Source organism: Megalobrama amblycephala, linkage group LG1, assembly GCF_018812025.1.
Source record: "Megalobrama amblycephala isolate DHTTF-2021 linkage group LG1, ASM1881202v1, whole genome shotgun sequence".
Lineage (NCBI taxonomy): Eukaryota > Metazoa > Chordata > Actinopteri > Cypriniformes > Xenocyprididae > Megalobrama > Megalobrama amblycephala.
In genome coordinates, this window is record NC_063044.1 from 66983001 (window position 1) to 67005717 (window position 22717).

General features: G+C 36.9%; 1 protein-coding gene and 1 long non-coding RNA gene across 2 annotated transcripts; one reads left to right on the forward strand and one right to left on the reverse strand.

Annotated features, from left to right (window-relative positions):
• Positions 1 to 2756: 2756 nt before the first annotated feature.
• LOC125280534 (stonustoxin subunit alpha-like) lies at positions 2757 to 20672 on the reverse strand. The gene is made up of 5 exons (XM_048211114.1): positions 20545 to 20672; positions 17709 to 17824; positions 17486 to 17582; positions 4890 to 4982; positions 2757 to 4748 (listed from the first exon to the last, which is right to left on the reverse strand). Exons 2-5 carry the CDS (start codon positions 17799 to 17801, stop codon positions 3289 to 3291), a joined length of 1743 nt encoding a protein of 580 aa, XP_048067071.1. The 5' UTR covers positions 17802 to 17824; positions 20545 to 20672; the 3' UTR covers positions 2757 to 3288.
• LOC125280539 lies at positions 5092 to 11534 on the forward strand. Its single transcript, XR_007187643.1, has 3 exons — positions 5092 to 5421; positions 11297 to 11363; positions 11479 to 11534. It is a non-coding gene; the product is annotated as an uncharacterized LOC125280539 (long non-coding RNA).
• Positions 20673 to 22717: the final 2045 nt, after the last annotated feature.

The window sequence follows — 22717 nt, forward strand, 5'->3', positions numbered from 1 at the left end:
GGGGGGTCTCATCATAATGTAACAATATGGAAAAACAAATGTTTTTTTTTTCATTAAAGCAGAACTCAGTAAGATTTGCGAAGCTCCACCTACAGTTTCCTTCAGTGAATCACACTGTCGTAAATACTTCAAGCGTAGCTCTGGACTACAACGACTACAACGCTCACCAGCGCAGTAGTTTTGCAAATATAGTACAAGAAAGAGGAGGTGGGTAATTTGCAAATACAGTACACTCGATGGAGGTGGGTAATTTTCGAAATTGTCTTATAAAGTCACAATATATACATTGTTTTTGAATTACCGTAAAGCATTTTGTCACTCTTGCGTGAACGTGAACACGAGGCAAGATTGTTTCGGGTCGGTGCAGCTCAAGTTGCAAGTGCTGTATTCTGGCGTAGACGTGCCAGAGGGGGTTAGTGCACGCCTCAAACACACCACTACAAGTCAATTAACCATCGTAAGGACTTAGAAAACTATTTATGAAGGTAAAAAAAGTTACTTAGTTCTGCTTTAAGGGGAGCAAGTATTGAACCTTGAGGGACTCCGCATGTCATGGATGTCCACTCAGACTTATGGTCACCGATACTTACATAATAAACTCTCTCTTCTAAGTATGACCTGAACCATTTAAGGACCATCCCAGAAAGCCCGACCCAGTTTTCCAGCCTGTCAGCCTGTTGTGATCGACAGTGTCAAACGCAGCACTGAGGTTGAGTAGAACCAGCACTGATACTTTACCTGTATCTGTGTTCAGGCGAATATCATTTATTGTTTTTATAAGTGCTGTCTCTGTGCTGTGATGCGGTCGGGAACCAGATTGAAAGTTGTCAAAACATCCATTGGTCTGTAGTTGCTCAATATGGTGTTATCCAGATTTTTCTTTTTCAGGAGGGGCTTAACAACTGCAGTTTTCAGGGAGTTTGGAAAAGTCCCAAAAAAGAAGTGAGACGTTTACCACTTCTAGGAGATCTGCTTCTAAACAGTTAAACACACTCTTGTAAAAAGATGTGGTGAAGGGTGTCAAGGAAACATTTGTCTCTGACTCCAGAAAAGATTTTTGAAGAAGTTCAGTCCCTTTATGTTGCAGGGTTTTTTTGCAGCCATGTGTTAAGTCCAGGCAACTTAAGAGCTTCCTGTTTTTTGCAGGCACAAAGAAACCAAAGCCATGCAAGAATTCTACATCATTGACACCCAAGTACCACCTATACTAGGACTATAAAACTGGTCCTCTCTGTGCAAACCGACACAAAACAAAGTAACGTTCTGCTAAGCGAATATGCTGACATCTTCAAAGGAATAGGGAAATTTCTAGATGAGTGTAAAATACACATAGACCCCACTGCAGTTCCAGTGTTATATCCCCCACGAAAAATTCAATTCACACCATGCCGACGTCTAAAGGAGGAATTAGACAGAAAGGAGCATCAAGGAATCATTGCAAAGGTAACCAAACCAACAGATTGGATCAACACTTTAGTTGTAGTAGAAAAACAACTGGAGACTGCCTTGATCTGCGCAACCTAAACAAGGCAATCAAAAGACTGCATTATACTCTATCAACCTTGGATGATGTTATCTCCAGATTATCAGGTGCAAAGTACTTGAGTGGATTAGATGCCAGATCAGGATACTGTGCCATTAAACTGACAGAGGATTCATCTAAACTCACCACATTCAATACGGTGGTCGGACAGTACCGCTTCCTCTGTACCTCAAGTATAGGTCAAATGAAGTCACTGTGATAAGCTCTGACATTCTGGTTTGTTTGTTTTTTTATGCTGAATTAGTATCTTGTTAAATAAAAAAGACGGTTAATGATTGGAAAATAGTGCCCTTTTGCACCTCTTTCCTACTCCGATCATTCCAACAAACCTGCACAGGTGGGGAATGAGGGAGGACTTGCTGTGCAAGTTATGTGGAGGGAGAGGCATGTTGGCGCCTTACTTGCAGGGCGCAAATCTGCACTTAGAGATACAGAAGGCATCATGAAAAGGTCCTCAAAGCACAGGCTGACATCTTGGAACAGGAGAGACAAAAAAGTATCAAGACCCACATGAGACCAGCGCCATCCATTTAGTTGATTCATATACACTGAATACACTGATTCATTTATGATCCAATGCTTCCTGAAGCAGTGTTTTGAAATCGGCCATCACTAAATAAGTCGTTATATTGTTTTTTTGGTGCTCCAAAAATATTCTTGTCGCTTTATAATATTAATATTGAACCACTGTACTCACATGAACTGATTTAGATGTGTTTTTAGTACCTTTATGGATCTTGGATGTCATTGCTCCCTATGAAGGCCTCACAGAGCCATCGGATTTCAACTAAAATATCCTAAGTTGTGTTCTGAAGATTAACGAAGGTCTAATGGGTGTGAAGCGGCATGAGGGTGAGTAATAAATGACAGAATTTTCATTTTTGGGTGAACTAACCCTTTAACCACTCAACATATTTTTTCTGCATGTAATGTTATTTGTGCTGCTGGTGTGTTGTTTAAAATAGATTTGTGTGTACGATTGTAAAATTATTCTGCCAGTGTAAACTTATTATTGAACATATTTACACATACAAATATTCACTTGCTCTGCTGTTCCCACTTGTCTTATTCTCTCTCTCAGTAAAATTAGAAATTGCCAAAGATTAATTTTAAGCTTAATCGTGCCCTTCCCACTACCTAGTCCGTACCAAGGGTCGTACCAATCCTAATTATATCCTGTTGACTGCAAAGCATTTGGACTTGACAAAATTCATCTTTTAGAATTTTAGTGATTTTATTTACAGACATTTCCTTGGTGAACACAAACACACTTGTGAGGCAGCTGGTGGAGGTACATCAACCCCTGTTTTTATGGATTAAAAATTTTCTACAAGACCAAACAAGACATGGGCTGGTAAACGATTGCAAGAAAAAATGTGATTTTTAAATACTGGACTCATCTCTAATTTTTGATGGACATTACTTTATCCATGTTCATTTTCTCACAGCCTGGACAGAGGACAGCACCTTGGAGCTTAATATTAGTAAAATCAAGGAACTGTGTTGTGGCGCTGACAATGCACATGTGCCTTTTAAGCCTTTGTTATTTAAAAGTGAGTTTAAGCAGGTGGGATCTTTTAAACATATTGGGACAGAGATTGTGAACTCACTTTGATAAACATTCCAACAATATTTTTTAAATGCCTCACCAATGACTAGGGTTACTAAGGAAATTGAGGTGCTTTAATAATGAAAAGGACAATTAATGGTTGTCTATGAATCAATTAATGTATCTTTGCTTACTTTTAATTAGGTTTCTCCAATCCTGAAAGCACCCTGAAAGTATACTGTAACCGTTTCTCTTGCAGTTTCCCATTTAAATACGTATAGATGGAGGAGCCTGGATTGGAGGGATCTGAGATGGCAGAAATTACAGAGAGGACATTATTTCTCTTATACGGCTCTATCAAACCTTTGAAGAGATTAATGTTAAATCTCATCTTTTCAATAAGATCAGAATCATTAAACCACTTTCTGATAGATGCCACAGAAACCGTGTTGGGTTCCCCTTCTAGCTCTTTAAATTTGTCCGTTTTCACGAACTCCTTTAAGGCTGAAAGATATGGGTCTTTATAGTTCAAAGATGTGAAGGTAAAGCAAATCACTCCAACAAAATCATGCTTAAGAGGGATGTTGTCTGGGTCTTCAATTTTGATTCCATCCAGTGACTTGGTGACAGAACTCAAGGTTTGAAGTTCAGACTTTGCATCATTTAACCACTGATTAAGCATCTCAGCCCTGAATGGGGAGCTCCTGTGGATCTTCAGGATGTCTTCCAGTGACTTCTCCTCCATCTCTCCTCCTCGAATAGCAGGCAAGACTCTCTCAAGTTTTTTCAGTAGCATTGACTTGTAAATTCTAAATGAGTCCTGAAATGAGCGCAGCCTCTCTTTGATGTCTTTGAAACTATTAACCAGTGTGTTTCCTGACAGCTCATTGTATGTCCTCTCTGCCTCTCCCAGCTCCTCGATTATAGCTTCGGTTTCATGAGCCACACTTGTACTGATTTCTCTCTCTACCTGAGCTGCTGTTGTATTAAAAAGATGAAGAGGATAAAGCCAGACTTTTATGGGAACTTCATTGTGTGGATTCTCCTTTATTAGAGTGGGGAGCGTCTTGTACAAACTCAAGGCCTCCATGTATGAGGTGGGGTTCTGCTTAAGGTGGACGTCACCGTGAAATGTACAGGTGATCTTCTCTGCCATTTTCTTTTCAGCATCAGTAATTTTTAAAGCTGTATTTGCCTCACTAGAAAAATCAGGGATTTTTTTAACCATGGCATTCAGTTCTTCCTCAATCTCCTGCTTGTTTTCCTCTTCTGAAAATTTCCGATCAAACACCATGAATGCCTGAGCTCCGTACAGCACAGCAACGACCACATGAGTTGCAGTTTTCTGCTCAAACACCTGAGGGTAGGTGATCTGGCCCAGATGACTCATTGTGAGCTGTTCATATCTTGTGGTTTCACTGTAATACATTGTAACTCTGGACTGTTGGTTAGAGGATTTGGTGTCAAGCAGGTACTTGCCAGATCCTCCCACGTCCACAAGCCCCCCCAAGAAACTGGTCTTCAGAGAACCACTTACACCCAGGAGATTGAATTTACTTGAGAGAGAGTCAGAGCTACTGAACATCACATCTGTTCTGGGCTGTGGACGGCTGTCCAAATCTTCACTCAGTGATTTCTTATACCACAGAGTAACACCTTAAATCAGAAGTGCTTTAACAGTTACTCTATGTATGAGGATGTGACAGGTAACCATGCAGGTTTTTCAATATTTTAACACAATGACTGGTAAGTGGTGATTCAACATGTTTTGAAAATTGGAATGAAGGAAAAGTTCACCTGGAATGAAGGAATCCCTGCGGCAGTCATACAACGTTCCGGGAAACAGAGGTCTTCCGAGGGCTGTCACTTTGAATGTCACTGATGACAGGGCTGTTAACAAAGAGAAAAGATCATATTGATGACCAGATAAAAAAGTTTGACAAGAGAAACTTTGATGTTGGCTTGAGAAAGCCTTACCAGAAAGTTTGGAAGACTTTAAAGGTTTAAAGGTTTTAAAGGCAATACAGAACATCAGACAGACAGATAAGATTAGCAAGATTTAACATAGAAGCTGTGTCCCAATTCAGGGGCCGCGCACTTCGAAGTGCATGAAAGGGGTGGGGTTTTGGAGTGGAGGGTTGCCAGGTCTGCGCAACAAAACCATCCCAAAAGTAGCGCAATCACAGCACAAGTGTAAAAGTATCCCAGTCCCAGACTTGGCAACAATGAGCCGAGTGTCGTAACATGGCTGCTGTGTGACAGACAGCTGACAGTTGACGTTTGTGACATGCTTCACTGCCGGCGACGATGGGACACTGGACCAAAATATGTATGCTTAAACTATGTAATGTTAGTTTTATATCGTTAGCAAGTTAACCTTGTTTGTTTTTATGTTAAATGAAATGTTAACTGTGTCAGTTGTTTTAACTAAAAGAAACTTGCACTGAAATCTTAAAATATACCTGCTGAGCATGACTATTTGTAACATGCAAGAATTTTAAAGCTATGATGACCAAGACAAAATTTGAATGGACCATAGATCTGTTTTATATGTTCAAATATTTCTGATTTTTATATATTTATATAATACGCTCCACCAGCGTCTCCCTGCACAACCGAATGAAAGTGTACATAAATATGTTTTGTTGTTTTATGTTATGCTATTTTTCTGATGTTAAATCTAAGTTCTGTTGTATATAGTTGTAAAAGGTACTTTAATGTAGCTTTAGAACGATGTATTTAATGTAAAAACATTTCATTTACATGATGAAAAAAATATATACGTATAATTGTTCATGTAAAATTACAAGTTGCATAAAAGAAATAAACAATGAACAGAACAATTCAAAAAAGAAAAAAAAGTTTTACAGAATTACTCCGGCTCATTTACAAATAAATTACATTACAAATATATGTAGGCCTATACAACTTTTATTAAAATTATAAAGCGACAAGAATATTTTTAGAGTACCAAAAAAAACAAAATAACGACTTCTTTAGTGATGGCCGATTTCACAACACCGCTTCAGGAAGCATCGGATCATAAATGAATCAGTGTAATCGAAATATCGATATCGTGTTAATTTAGGGTGTGACAATATACCGGTATTAGCAATAACCACAATATTTAAAATGAATAGGATGCTTATGATATCTGGTTCAGCTCTCAGATGGCAGTATTGCACCTTAACGCTGACATCTGTCAAACAAGAAGACGACACAGTGCACGCAGCTATTCCGAGCGGGAGAGTGAGAAGCTCTGTCCACACCGAAAAAAGTCAAGTAAGCTCGACACTAGTATGGGAGTTTTTCGGCTTGTTAGACAGCCCAATCCACAGGATTTGCCTATAGCTACAGTCAGTGCGAAGGGTGGCAACACCACCAACCTTTTTACCCACCTCCGTGTCCATCACCCTGCAAATTACGCAATTTTACAGAGAGTAAATTGTGATTATTTTACTAGTCATGGAATGGCAAATGTTATATTAACCTGTTAACAGCGATTTTCTGTGTTCATATATTTAAATAAAGCGTGATTCTTTTAATAAGTAGCCTACTGCATTTCTTTACTCATCTTATTCAGCATGATTTAGCTATGCATGCAGTTATTTGCCCTCAAAATTCAAGATACACGGGCATTTTTTGCCCCAACGAGTTTTTGTCATTGTATTAAATTATATGATAACATGTAGTTGTATTACAATATTACATGAGCAAGAGTACCGTTTTTCCCAAATCAGCACAAATGCAATGTTCCTTCAAACTTACTGTTAAATGAACAATGTGAGTTACATTTTTGACACAGTATTGTTAATATTGTTTCCCTTTCGAAAGGGAACTCGCTTTGCGTTGAAAACGCAATGGGGAAAGTCACAACGTGATCTGATGTCTGAAAGCTAACTATCCAACAACTCCAATTCCTATTGGCCTATTGAGGGCGCCGTCTGTGTGTTTGTCTGTTGTTTACTGTGAGCATCTCCCTATCGGGACGCTCCGTTCTTGTTTGGCACTCTTCCCGAGGGAAGAGGTGTCCGCATCTGTGCCTGGTGATTCTGGCCCCATTTGTGCTGGGGCATAATGGTGGCTGCAATCATAGGGCTCGCAGGTGAGCTCGTTGGGAAGTTTGAGAAAGTTGTATTCTCTCTCAGCTTCCCTGGGGCTGACGAGGATGAGTGGATGATGATGACGTCCGTGTTTTGATGTCATCACGTCCGGCACTGCGCACTCATCTGGCTGCTGTGTGTTAGAGCTGCTGTGTTTGTGGGACGCGCTTTTCGGCGGGCTGCAGCTATATGCAGGTCTATATTTTGTGTGTTTTAAAATAAGACCTTGTTTTCCTGTATAGTTTTCTAAGCATGTAGTCAGAAAAAGTAGGGTTTTATTTTGGGCAAACTGAAGTTGATAGGCTGGCTAGAATATATATTGTGCAGGCCACAAAATGGCTGCCTCTTAGCCACCTGTTGTTTAGAGTAGCTTCTCATTTGCTGTTTTCTAGAGTAGTCTGAGTTAGCACTCGTCATTTCAGTTAATATGTATGTTTAGTTCGGCCTTAATCGGCCGCCTGACATTGTTTGCTTGTGAGCTTCACTTTCTTTCTCTTATCCATGAGATTTGGAGGTGAAGCCCAGGCTTCACTAGGCTTGTAGCCCTGTAAGAAGGCCCATAGTTCAGCAGCCAGGCTAGAACTAGATTAGGTGTGTTATTTACATATAACCCTATGTATACTATCCCTTGTCAGGTTGTATAGTTCCTAGTTCTGGCCTCCTCCCGAGGGAGTTGTTTCGGCCATATGCCCATTATCCCCTTGCTTATGTAGGTGCAATTGTGAGTTTAACAGCTAGGTTGTAGACTGTTTTTTGACTCCCTGATGTTGTTTCTCAGGTGGAAGGGCCTTATTTTTGCATTAATAAGTTATGCAGGTATTTGCTAGGCCCTACTTTCTAGAACTTTAATGCTAAAGGAAATGATTTTCCTCTGAGCCTCTTGATGTCTGTACTTATCAAGTTTGACTTGACGATGCTAGTTTTTTACCTTTCGTCCTCTAGGGTTTAGAACAGATTCGAGAATCTATATGAGAGTGTTTTTCCTTTTAAACAGCATGTATTTCAAAGTTTTATGTTACTTTGAGTTCTAGACTTTTGCCCTACATTAATATGTGAGCTTACTTATGCTGCCACAGGTTAGCACCTGTTCTCATAATAGTAGGCCCTTTTGCTGTAAAGTGGCCTCTATTTGAGAGGATGGTAACTATATATTCCCCAGTTAAGAGGTTTATTTGTGTCACTGAGTGCATCAACTGTTGGATTACATGCTCAGGGTAGTTAGAACCACTTTTTGAGGAAAGTTGGTATCTATTTAAGCTCCCTGGTGATCTTATTAGCAGCTATATTGCATATAACTCAGATTGTAGGCTTTATGATATTTAGCCTCCTTCTAGTTAGCAGTTGTTTTCTACAATGCTGTTTAACTGATCATAGTTTGCTCACAAATTTACACTGCCACAGGCCCTGTCTGTTTGAGGTAGTAGGCCTTATAGCCTCCCTTAGTCCATGTTGGCTTTGTTTGGTTCCCTTTAGTTACATGTTTAGGGTACATTGCCTGTTGGAATGTGTAGCCTAGTGCAGGTCGCAGTTATTCCAATATTTATGTTGGGTTAGAGCTAGTTCCCTTTTAAATTCACGAGCTGTAGCCACGTGTCATTGAATCAGCAGACCCCTCAAGGCCTCCTTTTTTAGTCGACTTGTTGGCAGGATGCCTGGGAAACCATGCCACCATCGGTCACTCCCCATCGCTGACGGATAGGCCCTAAACAGGCCTGTTCACAATGTTTGGCAGCGTTTCATGTATTCCCAAAATTTCTAATACATGGCCTCTGGGGTGGTATGGTTAGGGTAGCCACTTGCTGATGCCAGGTGTTTACTAAGATAGGCCTACCTCGGCCTCCGGTCTAACATGTGGAGTTCAGTTATGTACTCCTCTCGCTGTGAGAGTAACAGGGTGCTTTTACCGAGTATTTTGAGTGGCTGGCCCCTCAAGTTGATTATGGTAGTGAAACCTTACTGAGGTTTGGTTTAATCTACATCTGCCTCCCTCTAGTTGAGCTAAGAGCCACCTAGTGCCTAGGGTGGATCTATTGTGCTCCTAGAAACGGCCACGAGACTTACGCCGTGTGTCTTAGAGGCTCCCTCTAGCCCTATGGGCTGCCTTTTTGAACACACTGGTGTATGTTTTTGTATATTTCTCTTTGAGAATTATCTGTATACTCTTCTGGTCAGCCAGAGGCCCAAGTGATAAATCCAACCTCCTTTGGTCCGGTTGTTTATCGTTGATGGTGCCTAAACACTGCCACGAGCTAATGCCACGTGTCTGTTGAGGTTATAGGCCCTTCCAGGCCTTCTTTAATATGTGTTGGCATATGCTGTACTCCTCTTGCTTTAAAGAGTAAAAAGGTGCTTTTACTGAGTACACTGCTCGTTGGATTGTGTCAGGTAGGTGAGCTTTGCACTTCCCTATTAGGGTAATATTTGTAATAGTGCTTAGTTCCCTTAGCTGATCATGGTGGTAGGGTGGTAGGATACCACTGCTGTCTTCTATCAAGAATGTGTTATGGAGATTCTGTACTCAGACAGGGTTGGCCAAGACTAAATTTGTCCTATGACAGACCAGGTCGGCCTCCCTGGTGGCATTGGGGGTGACTTCGTTCCCCTCTAGTGACTGGCCGGGGTTCCTTTCGGTTCTCTTCTTCGGAAAAGTTGGTTCCAGATGCCTTTAGCGGCCTTGGTAGGCCTTCTGTGGAAGGCCTTCTTGAGGCTCAGCTTGGGCTGTTGGCCAAAGGGAATGCTGTCACTGACAGCCTGGTGTGACCCGAGGGTGAATTTCTAAGCATTTCCTTCAAAACTGCTCAACGTTTTGTCAGCCATATTATTTGGCATGCACTCACCTCAAGCATGGCAGCATGGGTATATCGTTCCCCATTGCGTATTCAATGCAGAGCGAGTTTCCTTTCGAAAGGGAACGTCTCAGATTACGTATGTATCCATAGTTCCCTGAGAACCAGGGAACAAGACTCTGCGTTTCCTAGCCTTACTTCAGGTTGCCTGCCTGCAGAACAGTCCCTCAAGATGATAGATACTGACGGTTTCTCCAGGCGCTCCTTTATATTTCCGGGTCGCGCCATATTACGTCATTGGCTGTCGCCGGCCAATAGGGATTGGAGTTGTTGGATAGTTGGCTTTCAGACGAAAGATGAAATTTTCAGATGAAAATTTCAAAATTATAAACAGCAAAACAGAGCATTAAGACAGTGACTTGCTGCCACCTACTGGCAGTTTAGTTTAGTTTCATATTTAAGGTACATTTTAATTTAAAAAGTTAAAATTTGAAAAAAAAAAAAAATCCATATTCAAATATTGAATTAAATGTAATATGTAGACAAATTATAAATTATGTGTAAATATATTAAAGTACACAGGATATCAAAATTGACCCAATTTACTTTGTTAGTTCATATTACTAGTCTTGTGGTGAACAATTAATCTGTGCAAGTTAAAAAAAAAAAAAAAATGTTTGTCGCTGTAAGCTTTAATCAAAATCTGAAAAGTTACTTCTGGTCTGGAATGGCGTTCCTTCTCTGATAACGTCAGTTTGACGGCTTGGGTTGAAAATACGTAAACCACTCCTCTGCAACCGTTCATATGATATGAGCAAGAAATGGAGACGAGGAGCGCGAGAGATGGAGAGGAGGAGTGCTAAAGTAAAACTCTTCCCTCTATTCGATATTCCGTTTCATTTGGAAATACGTCACAACACTAGAGAAGAGTCGTTTGCAACTTCCGGTTCACGTGGACTTTAATGTAACTTCTCATTCTGTGTCACCTCTGTATTGCAAAGATGGATTTTGTTGATAATGATTTCATTTGATTGGTAACAGCCATAATGTACAGGCTACTATGCTAATATTAATTTGTATTTCTTCAGGTCTTAAAAAGCCTTATATTTGATTTTTTTTTTTTTTTAAATGTGCAGCAACCCTGAAAGAGAAAAACTTAACAAACAAAGTAAAAATTATTTAGACTGATAAATTTTGTTCCCTCAAGGATTCTATAGATATCATAATATATCGACATTGTGAATTCTTTTGGCCATAATAACCATGGTGTGAAAAATCTAATATCTTACAATTATGGCTTTGCTCTTGTTACCAGATGAGATGTGATCCCCAGAGTTTGGCGTTGAGATTCTTCAGAACAAGGCCTTGATGCCATGCAGATGGTGAGTTTCCCCAATAGCTGCCACTACCCAGATCAAGAGATTGAACACAACTTCAATCTGTATTAATCTATTTTGATAGGTATATATGTTATGCGTCTTTTCTTTTTCATTACAGCCCATCACTGACAGGCTTTCCTGTGTAAACCATCATATTTATCCAAATGAGGTTTGTAAGTGCATTAATTCTTTATATTTTACATTATTCATTCATTTTGAATAAAAAATACTTCTAGAAGAAAATGTGACAAGGCCTCTCACAAAATGCCATATTATTCTTTTGGGCAATATTATGCTACAAATATCGTCTATTGAGCTAAAGTTAAATTGAACCTGGAATGTTGATTTATGTTACCAGATAATAGGCATGTACAATGGATTTTGAACTCTACTATGTTTGTTATATATATAGAATACAAACTGACGTCATGCCTCGTTGCATGCAGAGACAGCACCGCCATTTTGACAGGATCGCCCCCTATTGCTTGCACTGAAATTAATGCGGATACTAGTTGCTTACCTTTTGTTTTGTTTCTGCCATTAGGTGGAACATTCACATTTTAATGGTATCGTTTTCAGGGAATAGAAGCTATTTTATAGCATCGCACAATCATTTTATTTTTTTTTAACTGAAGTTTTGTAGAATTTAGTTTACAATGTTAATCTGTTGACCGTGTCGCACACTGGACGCTCGCTGCTGCTTCAGCCATCATATGAATATCCAAATAAATCTGTGTGTTCAACACGCTGAGAAAAGTCGATTCATTTATCTGTTGGAAACGTTTAAATGAGTTTAATTGAGTATGCCTACAACTGTTGTCATTGTAAATATTCCCCTTTTCCATGATCGCAGTGGAGGAGAATCAGAGATTATGGGTCAAATTCAGCGGACAGACAGACACGTATTTTCATATTTATTTCAACAAATGACAACCAAAATCAAAACCCTAGGAGCTTGTGAACAGTTTAGTAGAGTCTCCCTGCAAGGGTACATTTTAAAAACGCTGGCTTAGTGTACATTAAAAGATGTGCAGACGAGCCCAGAATGAACGCTGCGTGTTTAATTACACATTAAGCAATTCCTGCCTTTATAAAACCCTTATGAAGAAAATGCTTGCATTTTATGTGATACTTAAAGTTTATGTTTTGGTCTCATCTGTTTTTCTGCACATATGTGCTTTATTTGTAAACAGAATTTGGTCTCTTTTAGTGCATTAAGCCACATTAAGAGTTTTCTTTACACGAGCGGAAACTGATATGTTGCATTCATATTTTGGGCTCATATGCGTATTTCAACACAATGCTTTAATAAATATTTGTGTTTCTCTCGGTGCATTAAGCCACATGAAGCGTTTTTCTTGTTAAGAATTTGAATGTCCCTGTTCAAGTTCTGCGAATTCACGAGCTAGTGAGAGTCAGACTCGCAAAGTTAATGTTAATTATTAAACCAAACAAAATCAAAACATTTTAAAAAAACACTTAGCAATGTGATTCTTTTATTGAGTGATATGCATTAGGTTTAATCAATGCCATTACTAAAAAATTTGCCATCCTGCATCTTCTCGTCATCTCCTCGACCTGCTTCCTTTGGTGTTTTTACACGTAGAAAAGGCAGAAAACATTTTTCAGTATCCAGTTTTCTCTCAAAATGATGATCAGAGTTACTATCACAATTATCGATGCAGGATTAATGACATAGATTGTTGACATTTTTCACAATCATGAAAGGAAACAAATTACTGCACTAAACTCAATGAAGGAAAGGCAGCGCGATCCTGTCAATATGGCGGATAAACAAAGAAGTTACCCAGAACTCAATGCAGCCTGATGTCAGATTATTATTCTCTCTCTCTCTCTCTCTCTCATATTTATATATATATATATATATATATATATATATATATATATATATATATACAGTATACAGTACAGCTCAAAAGTTTGGCATCGGTAAGATTTTTAATGCTTTTGAAAGAAGATTTATCTGATCACCAAGGCTTAATTTATTTAATTAAAAATACAGTAAAAACAGTAATATTGTGAAAAATCATTACAATTTAAAATAACTGTTTTCTATTTGAATATATTTTACAAAGTAATTTATTCCCGTGATGCAAAGCTGAATTTTCAGCATCGTTACTCCAGTCTTCAGTGTCACATGATCCTTCAGAAATCATTCTAATATGCTGATTTGCTGCTCAATAAACATTTATGATTATTTTCAATGTTGAAAACAGTTGTGTACTTTTTTTTTTCAGGATTCCTTGATGAATAGAAAGTTCAAAAGAACAGCATTTATCTGAAATACAAAGCTTCTGTAGCATTATACACTACCGTTCAAAAGTTTGGGGTCAGTAAGAATTTTTATTTTTATTTTTTTGAAAAGAAATTAAAGAAATGAATACTTTTATTCAGCAAGGATGCATTAAATCAATCAAAAGTGGCAGTAAAGACATTTATAATGTTACAAAAGATTAGATTTCAGATAAACACTGTTCTTTTGAACTTTCTATTCATCAAATAATCCTGAAAAAAATATTGTACACAAATATTTTGTACAATTGTAAACAATAAATGTTTCTTGAGTAGCAAATGAGCATATTAGAATGATTTCTGAAGGATCATGTGACTCTGAAGACTGGAGTAATGATGCTGAAAATTCAGCTTTGCATCACAGGAATAAATTACTTTGTGAAATATATTCAAATAGAAAACAGTTATTTTAAATTGTAATAATTTTTCACAATATTACTGTTTTTACTGTATTTTTAATTAAATAAATTAAGCCTTGGTGATCAGATAAATCTTCTTTCAAAAGCATTAAAAATCTTACCGATGGCAAACTTTTGAGCTGTACTGTATATATATATATATATATATATATATATATACCTTTGCATTGAATAGACGAGATGTCCAAACTGCATCTGCGTCAGAGGTGGGGCGGATTTATCCAGTAGCCCCTCACTGCAAAACACTCGAGACCCAGGGGGCGGAGTCGGGTAGGTTAAGGGATATTTAAAGTGGGAGGAGTTGGATCTAGAACCAGGGGGTGGAGATGGGTAGGTTTAGGAATATGCAAACTGGGATCCGCCCCCTGGATCTTCTGTTCTGCAGTGAGGACCATCTCAATTTATGAGGTTTGACTGACAGTTTGTGGATCCAATTACAATTATGTTTGTGGATTACAAGGTTTTGTCACAAGGTCTTTAAAAGTCTTTTTCATTAGTTAAATATTTGTAAAACCCACATACAAGTGTAAAGGGTATTGGGTGAAAGTTACATTAAAGTCCCCGTGAACCGGAAGTTGCAAACAACTCTTCTCCAGTGTTATGACGTATTTCCAAATGAAACGGAATATCGAATAGAGGGAAGATTTTTACTTTAGCGCTCCTCCTCTCCATCTCTCGCTCATAGCAGACTAACGGTTGCAAAGGAGTGGTTTACGCATTTTCAACCCAAGCCGTCAAACTGACATTATCAGAGAAGGAACGCCATTCCAGACCGAAAGTAACTTTTTCAGATTTTGATTAAAGATTACAGCGACAAACAATTTTTTTTCTGTGTTTTATCTTACACAGATTAATTGTTTACCACAAGACTAGTAATATGAACTAACAAAGTAAATAGGGTCGATTTTGATTTCATCTGGCAACACTTTACATGTGAATGAGTCAGTGAGTCACAAGAGACTTTTAAATTGAAAGGACATTTTGCAAAGGAAGTTATTTTAGCGCTGTGGTGTTATGTAAAATTCCCTTAGCAGTAAAAAGGACAAATAGAATTCAAATGGACTTTTATAATGGATATAATATTATGGACATTGACTTGAAGAATGAATGTTATGCAGTGCATCAGACACAGGTAATAGACTACTCGCTCAGGCGATCTCTCTCTTTGTAGTACTGTACAAAATTCAAGTTTCAATGGAGGGTAAGGTGACCAGATTTCTGAAATGGAAACCGGGGACATTTCCTATTTGAGTGGTCAAAATATCACCGAAATCTCATTTGTTATTAACTATTAATAAAAAAGGGGGACAATATATTTTGGAAGGTTTTTGTTTTTTAATTGTTCACTGTAAACCCTAATAAGTTGAGACTATTCAAATGATTTGAAGAAAGTGATTCCCTCAGTTCAATTGAGTAATGGGGTAATTGACAACTCAATTTAATTGAGTTGACCTAATGTGGTCTTTTCATTGAATTAACTTAAATGTTTAAGTACATATAACTTGAAAGGTAAATATGGGTTCCCTATATCATTACATTAATAATAATTATGAATTAATTTTATTATTAGGATTTTTGGTCTGGTTTTAATACAATTCACCAAAAAACTATAACACTACTAACCAGGCCTAACTAAAAAAAAAGTATTACACTATTTTGAAAAATCACATTACAAAATTAAAACAACATAAATATGAGATAAGATAAATAAAATATTTTTTAACATTTATTATTGAATTTAATATTTTCACTTTCATGAGCTGTACAGAAATTAAAACTTTTTAAACGTTTAACTATTATTTTGCATTTTAGACTCATTTTAAACACTAAGTAAGTTGCAAGTGTATTATTATTTTATTATAATTGTTTTATTTATTCATATCTGAGTGTACCTTCACCTCGTGATACAGTTAAGACGTGTGTGGAAATTGCTGCGTTGTGACTGAGGGCATTTAAATTGTCCAAAACAATCCAGCACCCTGTTGAAGCCCTGTTATAAAACACAAAACCGTATTACTTTAATTTAACATGAATAGTTAGTATGTTACTACCTTAAAAGTTGAAACCAATAACGATGTTTCTTTTGATAATTGATGATAATGGTGCTCTGATCTGGTCCAGGTTACGTTCTTCATGAAGTAGCGGCGCGCGCGCGACCAAGTGTAGCAGTGACAGTGTAGCTGCACAGCCCCCTCTGTTGGTGAATATAATTACTACACGATTGCTCCGATAACCAACAGGCTGCTGTGTGTTGGTCAGGCTTTTTTGCAATGTATTGTTGTATTGTATTATTTTGAACGAGCTATAAAACGGGGACATTTCCGGGGACTGCTCCAGTCGGGGACGGAGCACCAAAAACCAGGATTGTCCCCGGAAAACGGGGACGTCTGGTCACCCTAATGGAGGGACGTTCCTAAGCACAAATATCGGATTTGAACTTTCAGTCTAAAAGGCTCAAAACAAGCCTATCACATATTGGTAAAATGCTAAGGAGACATAATATATAATATAGAACTATTAAAGCCTTTGCACACTGTCCAAAATTTTCCCACGCGTTTTTTTTTGTATTCGTGATCCTAAAGATTCATCACACACAGAACCCTTGCACAATGTGCAACTACAAAATTAAGTCTTCAAGCAGTGAGCACAATTTAGTTGTCCTCTCTGCAATCCCGAGATTGCGTAGAGAGAAAGGAGAGTTCACCACATCAAGGAGCTGCGTGATTTTCCCGAACATTTCAAAGTTTACTTCAGCATGTCAGTGGCTCAGTCTGATGCTTTACTACTGGCACAATCTGTCTTTATATTGTGTCTCTTTGTATTGCGCACTTTGTCATACAGTGCTGCTGCTTTGTACTGTAGAAAACGTGGATTAACTTGTCAGATGGCATTCTGGATTTTGGTGTTCGCTTGTACGGTGGCTCTGAATTTTCAAAACGTCTCTCAAAATGCGTGCCACGGATGTGAAAAACGCAGAAAATCGAACTGATCCAACTTTTATGATGGACTAAAGTTTTGGAGGCAGTGTGTAAACGTGAGTAAGGTCAAATTTATTTTTTAATGTGCAAAAATTTTGCATGCAAATTTTGGACTCAGTGTGCCTTTATACTAATACAACTATTACACCTATATTATTGGTATAATATAGAACATAATAGAACACTTTTTAAAGCTAGACAGTGCTATCTCTGCAAACTCAGGATAAAACTAGACATTCAGTCCATTATGTCTAACATTAAGTGGTAACACTACCATTTAGTTGTTGCTGTGTGAGCATTACACAATGGACTAGCGCAACGGATGTTTCTCCTTTTGATGGTTTTTGAACACGTCCATGTGGTATCACTGAGTTGTAAACAGCACATACACATTTTTACACCACTCGCACATTACCTGGAGTCCTCGCAGTTCTTCTGGGAGTGAAGACATGAAGTCTTGTAGTTTCTTTAAATAAAGTCCCAGTCCCATCGGGTTTGGGTTGTAACATTTCCTATTTTTTTAAGAAAATGTTCATTAAATAATTTTAAAAGATTTCCACAGATTTTTAAAATCCCATATAATCTATTGAAACCCATATGATTAGACTTTTGCATTTTGTCTGAGGGAGCACACTTACCTCTGCATTTGCCACAGCAAGGGTTGCCAGCCACAGATATGCATATATGTAGATGCAGATTGGTCGCTTCAGGTACATCATAAGAGACGCCATCTTAGAAAAGTTAGTGAGGAGACCTGATGGAATACAATTAATTGGAGAAAATATTGGTGTAGTAGACCAGGGGTTCCAAACTACATTCCTTTTCCCAAAGGGATAGTTCAACTAAAAATGAAAATTCTGTCTTTATTTACTCACTCTAAAGTTGTTCCAAACCTGTATTAATTTGTCTTGTGCTGAACACAAAAGAACATATTTTGAAGAACGTGGGTAACCAAACATTTGCTAGTACCCACTGACATCCATAGTATTTTCTTTCCTACTATGGAACTCACTGGGGACCAGCTGTTTGGTTACCCACTTTCTTCTTCTTCACAAAAAACTTGTATGTTCAACAGAAGTAATTTATTCGGGTTTAAAACAAGTTTTAACGTGAGTAAATAATGACTGAATTAACTTCTTTTTTTTTTTTTTTTAACAAGAAGCTTTTTTATTTTTATCTTCATCCGCTTTGGGCTGAAAGTCTGTCATTCTTTTTTTCTTTTATATTTTGTCACCTTTTAAGGATACTTTTTTTAATATATAGGGAAATTAGTTTGACTCTACTGCTTAGTCACTGGCAAAATAGTAAAACATGAAAAAGATTTGTGATCAAATCATGAATTGTGATATTTTTGCCATATCACCCACCCCTATTAATAAGAATATTATGCAGAACATTATGTAGAGTTAGTTTCCCCCTAGGGGGCGTTTTCCCCCATTCTACACTTAATTCACAATTGCGAGTTAAAAAGTCAGAATTGCATGATTATAAAGTCACAATTGTGTCTTATAAAGTCAGAATTGTGATATATTAATTGCAATTCTGACTTTTTTTCTCAGAATTGCAAGTTTTTATCTATAATATACTGATTCTGACTTTATAAGCCACAATTACGATCCATATAATCCTTATAACCCATATATTGTTTTCCATCAATTGCAAAGTTTATTTGTACAATATTCTCTCTATATTATAAAGTTTATTAGAGATAAGGAAGCTGCAAAAAGTTAATATATTTCCAAAATGAATATACACATGATTCTGCACTTCTTCCGGGTTAAAATGGATGCAAATGCAATAGGAGGGTTAAAATGTTAAGTACTGTAAGAGGTCTTTCATGACACTCCATATGCTGGGATGTGAATTTGATAGGTGCTTGATTTAACCCTCTATGGTACGCAATATGATATCAATGAGAAAAAAAATGATTTGTGTTGTTTTTCCTGCTTAAAATTGGACACTTTAACAATATCAATAAACATTTTCATAAATTTTTTTAATTTATTTGTTTTATAAGTTTGTTGCCTCGAGGCAACATACCACAAAGGAAAAATGTAAACATTTGGCATTTTCATGTAGAAAAAATAAATATATTAATTGAAAACTTTAATTTCTTTAATTAGACACTTGAACAAACAAATTTATCCAGTTTTTAATGTATTAAAAGTTTTATATTTAATAAAAAGTAACATTTTATATCCAGCTGTTGCCCTCAGGCAACATTGTACCATAGTGGAACACAAGTATTAACAAACCATCATATCTTTATGTTATTATATTAAGTTATCATATCCATCTTCATCCTCATATCCATCTTCCCTCTCACCCTCACTCTCTCCCTGACGTATTGTCACTATGATTTCATCTTCCTCATCACAGTATGACCCCTCATTAACTCCTCATCATTAACTGCCAGTGTTACCTGTGTTTTATAGCTTTTTGAAGTGCTTTAGAAAATGTGCAGATCATAATAAATGCAGAGATATTATGTGAATTACTATTCTTATAAGTGCATTACAAAATCATGTGAAAATGCCAACATATTCAGATAATTCTAACTCTTTTTCTTACAAATATGATACATTTGTTTTCAAACCTATTATGCCTGTATGGACTTATGCGATTCCATTATAGTACAATGTTGCCTTGTACTATACAGCTTTTTTGTTATTTTCTCTAAAATATTTGATGATATATAATGTAAAGTTCTTAAAAATACTTCTTTAGTTGCCAGTGAAGGTGACTCATATTTTTTGTGGGTGATTAAATGGTTACAAACAAGTGAAAAAAGCACTTTTCATTGGAGAAAATATGGAGCCATGTGACGTGCTGAAACAGGACACAAAATGGACCCCTGTTGGTCATGTTTTGGTCTTTTTTGCACTCTTATTGATTAGTATTTGAGTTATTCTGTCCTGAGATATGTTTGATCAATCAATTGGTGCCTTATCAAAAACAAACTAAACTAGACCATGTTGCCTGGAGGCAACACCGTACCATAGAGGGTTAAAATAAACGGTGCTTTAAAAAGTCCTTGAATCTGGTGTTCATGAAAGAGTGGGAACCCTGACTGAGACAAAATCAGACATTAGTAGTTTTTGGACTAACAAGGATGTTTTGAGTTTCAGCTTCTGGAAATCTACCACAGGTTTCATGGAAAGAAAACAAAAAAAAACAAACAACAACAACAACAACAACAACAACAAAAAAATACAATACAAATACCTTTAGTCATTTTATTAATTTTCTCAATGTTTTACATTTCAGATGGTTGATTCATTGATTTTGTTTTGTTTTTTTTAATCCAATATTAAGAAACATTTCTTTCCATTTTTTTTTTTTTTTTTTTACATTTAATAAAAACGTCTATAAATCCCCCTGTCATCACATCTGAATTCTGTAAATCATCTCAAGCTCTAAACAGTACATTCACACTAACATCACCAGTTCATATTGTTTTAAATGATGAATTACCTGGAGTCTCTGTGTGTCTTCTGGTAAGGTCTTCAAATGAAAACTGAAGCTCATTGGATTTCTGTGAGGATTTTTATAGTCAGAAAAACCTGCACTTTGCCTTTATGGTCCCAAGGTCACTGTGATTTGGCCAAGTAACGCATGTTCCTGGATCAACATATTTGGTTTGTCCTGTCGTAACCCTATTCCTACCCCTAAATCTACCCATAACTTATCCCTAAAATCAGAAAGATGGGGAAAGATAGGTGAACATCATTGATGTAGAAGCACCTAACCCTGGTTGCAAGCCTAAACTTGATAAACAGTAAAGTTGTCCCACAAAGATGTTGATCCAGGAACATGTCTTACTTGGCAAAATCACAGTGACCATGGACCCCAGACTCTTCATGTAAAAACAAAAACATTTTATCTATAACACATACAAACACTGATAATGTGAAATAATGGCACCCTTGGTGTGTATATATATATATATATATATATATATATATATATATATATATATATATATATATTTATTATGGAGTCAAATTAATGCCTTAAAGTTTTGCACAAAAATAAAGTTTTGCAAAACACAAAAAAGAATTGAGCAATAAAAAATGTTTTGCAAACAAACAAAAAAAATTGCAAAGGAAAAATAAAGTATTGAGCGGAAAAAAATAAGTTTTGCAAACAAAAATAATGAATTGCAAAATAAAATAAACTATACAAAAAAATGTGTTCTAAAATGATTGGCTAAGTGGTCTTGGCGTCAGAAAGGCTCCAAAACTATGATCACCTTTATAAACCACAAATTCTTTGGGAAGGTTTCAATAAATAGCCTTTGCTGTCATGAAACAGCAAACTTCTATCAAACTTTCAGTCTCTCTGATGGTCAGATGAGACCAAAATAAAGCTTTGTGGAAAAGCACCAGGTTGAACAAACCCTTTAATTAGATTGTAAACGGTCCCTTAATTTCTTTTACATTCAAACTATGTTGAATTTGCAGAAACTTCTCTTTGACAGTTTGTTTTGCTGTTAATATTTAGCTCCATTTCTTCTTGTTCTTTGACATAACAAGTTCAATAATATGTTTGCAGAGCAATGTCCATGCATATATGTTTAAAGGGGCAGGTTGCTGAGCATGAGATCACTGTGATGTATATATTATGGACACAGAATGTGATTTGTTAAAAAAAAATACAAGGGACATTAATGATTAAAACTGAAATGAAATTATTCATATCCAATGCACGGTAAAGAAGGTAAAAGCACAGTTAATTCAGATTTTAATTGAAGAATGAGCCGGCCCCACAGGCATTAGTATAAACTGTAAAACATTTTGGTGCAGGTCTAACATTACTTCTCAAACAAGAAACAGGGTTTGTCATCCTGACAAAATTATTACATTTTCATTACATTATTATTATACTTTTTTATCATCGAGGACAAATCACAGATTTCATGTCTGCAGAATTAGAAGGCAGATGTGAAAAGCGAAAGCCTGATCCGCTTCTTCCCTGTGTGAATCTCCTGTGAATCTTCAGTCTTGATTTACATGTCAATTTTTTTTTTACACTGAGGGCACGTGACAGATTTTTGGCTTCTGTTTTTCCTTTCTTGTTCACATCCATCAGGTCTAAAAAAAACATTAAATCAAGTGAGATTTCAAATGAGAGACAAATGTGAAATGAAAAGTGAAGCCCAAAGTCAAGATCGCTGATGAATTCAATAGTCATTTTAATCCCATCAAATCTGATCGACAGCTGCGGTGTTGTGAAGATGATTTGTGTTATAAATCACTAGTTTGGTGATGAAACTCTAGATGGAGCAGGCTTGACATGTAATCTGTAAGCAATCACATAATTTCCTACACGACTCAAGCTGATTGGCCTCTAAGCTATGCAAAAATGTGAGATTTTTTTGACAAACGGTCCTTTCAAACATTAAACAAATATGTGTTGGACTGCAGGAAAAGCAAATTCATGCCTGTACAACAGAGGGCGCTACATGCACTGCATGTTATTAACAAAAATAAAATGAAGAAAGTTCAATGTCAAAAATAATTCACTAGGATTTTAAGTGCTTTAAAATTTAAAGGAGCTCTATGTAAGATTTTTACTTTAATAAAGGTCTATAACATATCGGGGACAATACCCCGATATGTTTGCAGATATTTAGAAAAACATGCTT

Bases quoted from the DNA above. Each gene is read 5' to 3' on its own strand.
- LOC125280534 (XM_048211114.1), bottom strand. From the start codon at position 17,801: ATGGCGTCTCTTATGATGTACCTGAAGCGACCAATCTGCATCTACATA. The intron at 4,983-17,485 runs GTAATGTGCGAG...CTTTGTTAACAG, and splicing joins AAGAACTGCGAGGACTCCAG to CCCTGTCATCAGTGACATTC. The intron at 4,749-4,889 runs GTGAACTTTTCC...TTCTGATTTAAG, and splicing joins CAGGGATTCCTTCATTCCAG to GTGTTACTCTGTGGTATAAG.